General features: G+C 40.4%; 1 protein-coding gene and 1 long non-coding RNA gene across 2 annotated transcripts; both read left to right on the top strand.

Moving 5' to 3' along the window:
* Positions 1-89: 89 nt before the first annotated feature.
* On the top strand, positions 90-1,028 carry LOC122648364 (uncharacterized mitochondrial protein AtMg00810-like; the record flags this gene model as incomplete). The annotated part of the gene is made up of 2 exons (XM_043841592.1): positions 90-863; positions 945-1,028. Coding segments are annotated over 2 exons (858 nt in total), but the record flags the coding sequence as incomplete, so codon positions are not given.
* Positions 1,029-1,033: 5 nt separating this feature from the next.
* On the top strand, positions 1,034-9,904 carry LOC122648365. The gene is made up of 3 exons (XR_006331061.1): positions 1,034-1,044; positions 9,257-9,343; positions 9,450-9,904. It is a non-coding gene; the product is annotated as an uncharacterized LOC122648365 (long non-coding RNA).
* Positions 9,905-10,498: the final 594 nt, after the last annotated feature.

Genomic DNA, 10,498 nt, shown 5'->3' on the forward strand with positions numbered 1-10,498 from the left:
GAGCATGGTTTGATAAGTTCAACTCCATTGTTATTAAGGTAGGATTCTCACAGTGTTACTCTGACCATTCTGTTTTTGTTCGCCATCAGGATTCTAAGGTGGTAGTGATGGTTGTCTATGTGGATGACATTATTATATCTGGTAATGATACTTTTGGTATTGCCGAAGTTAAAGCATATCTTCATCAGCATTTTCAAATAAAGGATTTGGGTACCCTCAAGTATTTTCTTGGTAGTGAGGTTTTGAGAAGCAAGAAAGGTATTAGCTTGTCTCAAAGGAAATATGTCCTTGACCTTCTGATTGATACTAGAATGCTTACTTCCAAACCAACAAATACTCCTATGGATCCTCATCAAAAACTTGGATCCGATGAGGGTGAGGATTTTTCAGATGTTCATCGATATAAAAGATTATTTGGTAAACTGATTTATCTTACAGTCACTTGCCCGTATATATCCTTTGCTGTTGGGGTTATTAGTCAATTTATGCAGTGTCCAAAGAAAATTCATTGGGATGCTGCCTGTCGTGTGTTGCGCTATCTCAAGAGTGCTCTTGGTAAAGGTCTTATTTATCGACCTAATCGAAATGCTAATCTGGTTGGGTTCTCTGATGTTGTTTGGGCCGGTGCTGATGGTGAGAGACGATCTACTTCTGGTTATTGTACCTTTGTGGGTGGAAACTTGGTTACATGGAAAAGCAAGAAACAAACCACCTTTGCTCAATCCAGTGTTGAAGCTGAATATCGAGTGATGGCACATACTACTGCTGAGTTAATATGTGTCAAATCCTTACTCCAGGAATTAGGGTTTCCCATCAATCAGCCTATGCAAATGTTTTGTAATAATCAAGCCGCTATCTATATTGCAAGTAATCTTGTTTTTCATGAGAGGACAAAGCACATTGAGATTGACTGTCACTTTGTTCGGGATGCTGTTCTGAAGAAGTTGATTGTTACCCCTTTTGTTTCTACTACCAATCAACTTGGTGATATGTTTACAAAGGCACTGTTTGGACCTACTTTCCGTTGAAGTTGTTCCAAGCTAGGTCTAGGTGATTTGTATGCTCCAGCTTGAGGGGGGAGTGTTGAAGTACTGTTCATGTGACACTGTTCATATGAACAGTGATTTGGTTTTTGTGTCTAGGATTATAACTCCTAGTTCTAATTTGAATTATGAGTCCTAGTTGCTAGTCCTAGTTTTACTTTGAATTATTAGTCTTAGTTTTATTGTTATTTTCCTATTGTAACTTGGAATCCTATCATGATTTGGAATTCCTAATCTGAATAGGAGTTCCCCTTTCCATTGTAATTTCAGATTATAAATACAAGCCTTATGAGGGAGAGTCATATCTGATAGTTCTCTTCTCTTCCCATATTCTTCTTCTCATCTCGGTTCTGGTGTTCTTTAAGTGTGTTTTGCTACAGCTGTTATTGAAGGTTGTGATGCTATGGTTCCTAGTGGCTATTTGCAATTGATTGCACCTCAGGTTTAATGCCTATACTACTTATTTGAAGTTTGGGGTATTCTTCTCAAAACCCTGACATCAATCTCCTCTTGGCTGGTTTGATTTTTGCATTCTATCCTACTGGTTTGTGTCTTCTTGTTATTGAAGATTCAAACCCTTTTACCTACTGGAGTTAGTTGCTGCTCCCTTTTACCTCTACATACTGGAATTAGGTGTGTTTGTTGCTCCTTGAATCGTCTGCTACTGCTCTGTTTCAAGAATCGACTGTTGCTGCCTTATAGGTGTTCGAAGAATTTCCTGAATCAGCTGCTGCTGTTCTTACTATTTTTTTTTTTTGAAGATCCTACTCTTATTATGGCTGATACCAAGACTTCCACAGACAATGTCAATGTTCTGATTATATCGATCAAACTAAAGGGGAATTCTAATTATATACTGTGAGCCCAAGCTGTCCGTGTCTACATTATGGCTAAGGACAAACTTAGGTACATTATTTCTGATTCTCCGGCTCCAGATTCTAAGGATTACAATGCTTGGGTGAAGGAGAATGCAATTATTCTGATTTGGTTGTGGAATAGCATGGAACCCGATATTGCTGCTAATGTCATGTTTCACACAACTGCTAAGGAAGTGTGGGATGACTTGAAGGAGACATATTCTCAAGACAAGAGTATGACCCGTATTTATGAGCTTTATGAGAAGCTATTCCAGTTCCAACAGTCCAATAAATCTCTTTAGGAGTACTACAGTGCTTTTAAGGGGATCGTTGAAGACCTGAACGTGTTTCAGCCCCTTACCACTGATATTGAAAATTGAAGGCCCAACAGAATGAATTTTTTGTCTCCAAATTTTTGGCTGGATTGAATCCTAATCTAAAGGCTGTGAAGGGTCACTTACTTGCCGGTGATTCGATTCCCACTCTCAATGGTACTCTAGGCTGCAACGTATTGTCTCTCCTAGTTCCAAATCAGATACCACCTCCAAGGAAAACTCAGCATTCACTACTAGTAGAGGCCGTGGTTCAGGGGGAGGATGTGGTATTGGTGGCCGTGGATCTGGTGGGCAGCATGTTGACAAAGCTGCCTGGCAGTGTTCTTATTGTGGGAAATCCAATAGCTGGTCCAAGCATGGGAAACCAGAATGGGCCCAACACTTGGCCAATCATGCAGCTCTTGAAGAAGGTACAGACATGGTTGCATCCAGTGATACTAAATCAGGTTCAGCCATGGCAGAATCCTCCACCATTCTTCATGATTAGGTTCATCAGGTAATGCGCCGCATCAAGAGCTTTGAGTCATCTATTTCCACTACTGGGGCATCTACTTCCGCTGCCACATTGGCTCATGTAGGTACACCTGCTTTCCTGTCACCACTTCAACACCCAGGATTATTGATTTGGGGGCTTCTGCTCACATGACTGGTAAGTCGTCTATTTTTAATTCTATTTCATCTAACTTCCATACTCGACCCGTAATCCTTGCCAATGGATCTTCTATACCAATTACTGGGCATGGTACTGTTTGCATTAGCTCTAACTAATGAAATCAATCTTGGAATTTGGGAGAATAACTTGTGTCAACGAGACACATGCTAACTTTATTTATAACATGAATAGAATATTCTAGAATGAATACAAGACCAAAATACCCTTATAGACAATTCTACCCTGGTATCCATATTACAACACTCCCACTCAAGTTGGTGCATAGATATTCACCATGCCCAACTTGCTAACAATAGAACTAAATAACTAAGGACTTAAGCTTTTGGTAAGAACATCAGTAAGCTGATCATCTGAAGGAACAAAAGTAATGTATATCTGCCACTGTCGAGTTTCTCCTTGATGAAATGACGGTCTATCTCCACGTGCTTTGTTCTATCATGATGAACAAGATTGTGACCAATGCTGATTGCAAATTTACTGTCAGAGTACAATCATATTGACATCTCAACATCAATACCAAGGTCTTGCAACAACCCTTGGAGCCAAAGAGCATCACAAATACCCTGGGCTATAGCAAGAAACTCAGCCTCAGCACTAGAATGAGGCACAATTGTTTGTTTCTTGCTCCTTTAGGTGACAAGATTTCCTCCTACATAAGTACAATAGCCAGAAGTAGAACGCTTGTCATTGGGTAACCTAGCCCAATCGGCATCTGTATATGTTTCAATTTTCATGTGATCATGAGGTGAAACTAAAATCCCATTCCCAGGTTCAACCTTCAAATGCCTCAAAATTCTGTAAACAACATCCAAATGGGTAGAATATGGGTCATGCATGTACTGGCTTACCAGACTCATTGCGAAGGCAATATCAGGGCGAGTATGAGACAGATAAATAAGTCTTCCCACCAATCTCTGGTACTGCTTCCTATTCACTGGTTCTCCTTTTGACCGGAGGTGACAATTAGGTTCAACAGGGGTTTCGATTTGCTTACATCCTAGCATACTCGTCTCAGATAATAAATCCATGGTGTACTTCCTTTGGGATAGAGAGATTCCTTTGTTAGAATAGGTAACCTCAATACCCAGGAAGTATCTAAGTTTTCCCAGATCTTTGATCTCAAACTCAGTGCCCAAATCTTTTTTCAACAACTTAATCTCTTCCTGGCTACTCCCTGTGGTAACTATGTCATCGACATACACGATCAACGTAGTTACATGTGTGGTAGTCTTCTTGATAAACAATGTGTGATCCGCATTGCTTTGCTTGAATCCAATATAGACCATTGCTTTATGGAACCTACCAAACCACGCCCGACAAGATTGCTTCAGCCCGTAGAGAGCTCGATTGAGTTTACACACCTTTCCTTGGGTCCTCTGAGAATCAAAACCCGGTGGAATGTCCATGTAGACTTCTTCAGCCAATTCACCATGCAAAAAGATATTTTTACATCAAGCTGAAATAAGTCCCATCCCTGATTCACTGCATAAGATAGGAGCACTCTCACAGTATTTATTTTGGCCACTAGAGCAAACTTCTCCTGGTAATCGATCCCATGCATCTGGGTAAAGCCTCTAGCAGTTAACCTGGCTTATATTGCCTAATGCTTCCATCAGCTTTATGTTTAACTGCAAGAACCCATTTACACCCTACAACTCTCTTTCCAGGTAGTAGCTGGACCAACTCCCACGTGTTATTTTTACCTTGGGCTCTCATCTCTTCCTCCATAGCTTCTTTCAAGTCCGAGTGTGCCACTGCCTCATGCCAAGAGTTAGGGATAGAAATAAAGGACAAAGAAGTAAGAAAGGTCTGGAAACTAGGAGACAAAGAGTCATAAGAGACCACATTAGAGATAGCATGATGAGTACAACTACGTTTACCCTTCCTAATAGCAATAGGAAGATCTAGAGTAGGATCACTAATAGGAATAGATGGTTGCTTAGCAGAGAGAACAGGATCAATAGGACCTGGAACCATTTCAGTTAATTCAGTAGGAGAGATGGGGGTAGGCTTGTGCTGTCCTTGCTTTCTCTTCCTGGCAAATACTTTAAGTGGCTTATCTCCCTGAACCATATTTTGCTGTCCTGGCTGAACCGTGGCTTCAACTGGCATAGGAGTCTCCCCCTGAATAGGAATCTCACTTTGGCTTTGAACTTGTTCTTGACTAGTAACCCCATCCTCAAGAACCTCCTCTTCTTCCCATGGCAACCCTATAGGAGGAATCTGAAGGACCTCTTCATTTTGAACATATTCTTCCTGAAGAGAGACAGGGTAGAAGGGAACATCTTCCTGAAAAACAACATCCATGGAAATAAACACTTTTCGGGAAGACGGATGATAACACTTATATCCCTTTTGGGTAGTAGAGTATCCCAAAAAAAATACATCGGAGACCCTGGGGATCCAATTTCCCATGGACATGATGATTGTGAACAAAAGCAACAAACCCAAAATTTTTAGGAGGGACAAGAAAAGTTACAGTGCCAAGAAGAGTTTCAATGGGGCTTTTATTATTCAGGACATGAGAGAGCATCCTATTAATAAGAAAGGCTGCAGTGATAACAACATCCCCCCCCAAAACCAAACAGGAACATTCATTGCAAAAAGTAAGGACCTAGCAACCTCAAGAAGATGACAGTTCTTCCTCTCTGCCACTCCATTATGAGGTGGAGTGTAAACGTAGGAGGTTTGATGGATAATCTCATGGGCAGAAAATTAAGACTGTAAGGTCCCAACCGACTAGTTCGACTATAACAATCGATAAATGTAATAACCAACGATAACCAGAAGAAGAAACCATACGGGCAGGGGCCCACACATCAGAATGAATTAAACTGAAAGGAACTAAACTACGTTTATTTGAAACAGGATAGGTATGTCTGGTTTGCTTAGCAAGGATGCAAGCATCACAGTGAAAATTGTTCAAATTACATGATTTAGTAAAAATAGGAAATAAACTAGAGAGAGTTCTTAAGGGTGGGTATCCCAATCGACGATGCCAAGTGTGCAAATCAGCAAGGGCTTTGGAAGCAGATCTTGGGAGAGAAGCCACAATAGATAATGCAGTAGGAGGCTGCTCTAATAGGTATAGGCCACCTTCCATCTTACCACATACAATCGTACTGTCCGTGTCCAAGTCCTGAAATACACAGTGAGAAGGAAAGAAAGTTATTTTGCAATTCAGCTCATGTGTGATACTACTAATGGATAACACAGGTTAGTAGAAAATTTTGGAACATGGAGTACAGAGGATAAGGAAAGAGAAGGAGAACATTTAATAACACCTTTGCCTGAGATGGGAGAAAAAGAACCATTAGTAACCCGGACCTTATTATGCCAGCTAATGGAGAATATTGGGAAAAAAATTGAAAAGGGGAACCCGTCATGTGGTCAGTAGCTCCAGAGTCAATGATCCAAGAAATCGATTTAACAGATGAGTTATGACCATAAAACTCAATACCTGTGGTGGAACTCTCAGAGGAATGGGCAGCAATGACAAAGGCAACACTGGCATGGGCCGAAGGTGCTGGAGTAGTAGCCTCCAGCCTAGACATCAAACTACGCAGGTGAGTCAACTCATCTATAGAGAGGTGTACTAGATGAATCATCTTCAGAGATGGACTGATGGGCAGCACTTCCCCCAGACCGTGGTTGACCATACCCATGAGACGCGGGTGGGCGACCATGGAGCTTCCAACAACGATCCTTGGTGTTGCGTTCCTTCCCACAGTTGTCGCATTTCACAGGAGTTTTACTAGGTTGAGCAGTACCACGAACAAGAACCCCATTAGAGCCAACAGTAGAGGCCAAAGTCCCTTCGGAAGGGGCCATATAAAGGGCAGCACGCTCTACAGGTGGGGGATGAACCATAGCTTCACACCTGCTTTCTTCGGAAGCCATAATAGCATAGGCTTGTTCAAGAGTAGGAAAAGGATCCTTATTCAACACATGAGAGCGGATCTTGTCATACTCCATATTCAGCCCAGCCAAAAAATCTTAAACCCGTAGATTTTTTCCCCACTTGCGATAAGCTATAGTGTCAGCCTTGCATGTAGCAGTAAATTTCCCATAATTATCCAAGGTCTGCCAAATACCCCTCATGGTATTATAGTACTGACTGAGAATAAGATCCTTCTGTTCCATTTTATGAATCTTTCGACGGAGTTCATAGCACTGGGCAACATTACCAACCTTAGAGTAGGTTTCTTTGGCAATACTCCAGATAACGGCAGCATTCTCCAGTAGAAGATAAGTAGAACTGAGAAGGAAAGGACATCACAAGGCACTCATCGATGTCCCATTTATCCTGGGCCTTACCAGCAACAGTAGGACGAACAGACTTACCAGTCAGATGTCCTATCAAACCTCGGGAGCCAACAACAAGCGAAACAGACCTTGACCACATGAGGTAATTGTTTCCATCGAGTTTGATAGAGTTAGTCAGGAATGTAGGGAAATCCTTCTACTGATGCACAGAGGACCCTCCTTGTCTAGAAGATATGGCTGAATATTTGTCGTTAGACATGGCTGCAGATGAAGAGGCAGAACTCACAAAGCTCATTTAAAGAAGAACCACATAACAAATCTCCAATAAAGAAGGAAGATTTGTCTCATAATAGAGGGAAAATGAACCCTTGGTGGGACAAACTCACCACCAAGGGAGGCCGAAAGGGAGAAGCAGGGAAAGGGACCCCTGCGGTGGTGACGGTGGTGGTGGAAAGAAGGTGGGGAAGGCGGAAAGTGTTGGAAGGGTGGAAAAAGGCGGAAAAAAAAAGTTGGGGAAGGGGGCAGTAGTCTCGTGGTAAGAGAGAAGCTCGCGCGAGAGAGAAAAAGCCGAGAGGTGAGAGAGGCGGAAGGGGTGGTGGAGACGGAAGTGGTGGTGCTGCGATTTGGTGAGGGATGGCGGCGGCTGTGCTGTGGCTCTCAAGCATGACATGAAACCCTAGATCGATTTCTCTTGGCTCTGGATACCATGATGAAATCAATCTTGGAATTTGGGAGAATGACTTGTGTCAATGAGATATAGGCCAGCTTTATTTATAACATGAATAGAATATTCTAGAATGAGTACAAGACCAAAATACCCTTATAGACAATTCTACCTTTGTACCCATATTACAACACTAACATTTCCCTTTCTTCCGTATTACATGCATGGTACAAAATTTCGTGATATATCGCCGTTATATCGCGAAATTTCGGTAGGGCCGAGACGAGATGGGCTTCCGAAATAAAAAAAGTTCAAATTTTGGCGAAATTTTGGTATATTTTGTAGAAATATTATGTATTGAGCAGTATATTTCGGTAAATTTCGTAGAAGTACTTTGTGTTTTGAGTATTGAACTATTGACTATTATGAAGTTTATGAGTTATGACTTATGCGCTTATGACTTTATGAGTTTAAACTTTAAACTAAAGGCTACATTTGACTTTATTTTTGTTTCATTACTTTGTTTAAATTTCTTATTATGTCTTTTAGTACTTAAACAATATGTATTTAACTATTTTATACAACAGGGTCCGACCGTATACAGTCAATCAAGGGTGCAAACCCAAAACACCACTTTGAGTTCATTTTTTTTGCAATATGAAGGTTTAAATGTGTTTATTTAGCTTAAATAAGGGTGTCCATGAAGTATCAGGCCTAGATATGGCCAAATATCCACCGAGATGGACTCCCAAAATATTGCAGAAAAAATGCAATAGTTCGGCGAAATTTCACCAAATTTCGGATATTTCGGATATCTTGGTAGGCCCGAGATGCCAGATATATCGCGAGATATAGTACTATGATTACATGTACCTCAATTTCTCCAAGTCTTCTTTCAGTTAGTCAACTCACAAAATCTGAATTGCACAGTAACAGTTTTTTCCTTCTCAGTCTTTTTCAGGATCTTCCCACAATCCCACCCACCTCCCTACCCAAGAGAGAAAGAGAGAGCATGTCCATGCGGTTTTATTTTATATTACTTAAGATATGTATCTAATACGAGGAGAAACACACCATCAATGTGATGAACTCCATTTGAAGCCTGTTTAGTGGTATGATTTCATGGGTCAATGGTCATTGGTCAACACCATCTGATCTCTTCCATTCAGCACCGGTTTTGATGTTTCTTTGTTTCCACATATATAACTACTTGATTTCAACCCCTTTTGATACATGAAGCAAAAGTATATTACCCAATTCAACTAATATTTCCTGTGATACGTGATGTCATAATTTTTCATTTTTGATAGATACATGAGTTTTTTTGCATGTTGGAAATTTGGAATAGCTATAGGTTATTCTGTTTGCACGTTGAACTTGAATGCTGACACTTGGTATCTTAATTTTGTTTTGGTCAGGTTTCTTCATATACTTTGTATCAACTATTGTTGCTACTTGTAAGGGATGGTTTTGCTGGTCGCATGCTTGTGCATTTGTTCTGATGGGTATCTTCTCCTTGTGCCATTTCATTATGTTTCATTGTTTAGCTCCATTTATGCATTCAAAATTCTATGGCTGGAGGATTTAATTGCAATGGTTCTTTCCTTGCAGCTTGCCCTAGCATTCTCTTCGTGGCAGCATTTCTGCTACTTTTATCTTTCTGGTATTTCTCTCTGTCCTTCCCAACCATTATTTTTTTATTGGTTGATTGGTCCTGTTGTTACTTTGGTATCATAAAATGTTACTTTTGGTTTATTAATCTGTCATAGATTTGGAAGTCAGCTTTTGATGCATAATTCTTTTCCTTGTGTTTTATAGGTGTTAGTGATGCCTACAGTTGTCGTTAATAAATGTATTTCTTCATCCACATTTCTTTTTTGATGGGGGAAAAAAATCTTTTACTAACATATATGCGTAAGAAAAAGGGCACAATTGGTACATGCTGCATAACCAGCATGCTTATTTGAATATATTCAATTAGAAATATGGGTTAGTTGATTCTCAAGATGGAATCATATTCAATCTTTGAAAGATGACTGGGAAATGTTAGCTAAATCTTTTCTGTGGGGAATTTACCACACACACAAACCTCTTGCAGTGGGGATGTGCTGTCTACTAGTAATGAACCAAATTCTCTTCATGTTTGATGCAGCAACTAACTTTTTCCCTTAAAAATATCCCTGTTCTTTTTGTTAATCCCCCCAACATATCATGCAAAGACCATATTCCTCAAAATACTGCCCACATGTAAGGCTGCCCACATGTAAGGGTGTCTCAGTTCTGACACTGAATAGTCCAAAATAATACTTATGCAGTGGCACCTAGGTTAATTTCTTCACTGGATCTCAACAGTTTGGAGAGGCTCGGATGTTTCTCTCCTTGCAGAGAAAAATGCTATTCTTGTCCCTAGGATTTATCCAATCAAAAGGGTGGATGATCATGAGCAATCTTGGACTACAATCAAAAAGGAACTTGGAGTTGGTGCACTTGCAATATTGATTTAATTGGGGCCATAATTACAATTTCTAAAGTTGGAGGGTTTTTTTTTTTTTTTTGGAATTTTGGAAATAGAAGGTGTAGTAGTTTTCTTATTTAATAATTATGGGTTTTTTATCCTGTAGTAGAAAGTTGAAAAGGGATGCTGGTATAGGTCTAGCCGT

Source organism: Telopea speciosissima, unplaced genomic scaffold (assembly GCF_018873765.1).
Source record: "Telopea speciosissima isolate NSW1024214 ecotype Mountain lineage unplaced genomic scaffold, Tspe_v1 Tspe_v1.0876, whole genome shotgun sequence".
Classification (NCBI taxonomy): domain Eukaryota; kingdom Viridiplantae; phylum Streptophyta; class Magnoliopsida; order Proteales; family Proteaceae; genus Telopea; species Telopea speciosissima.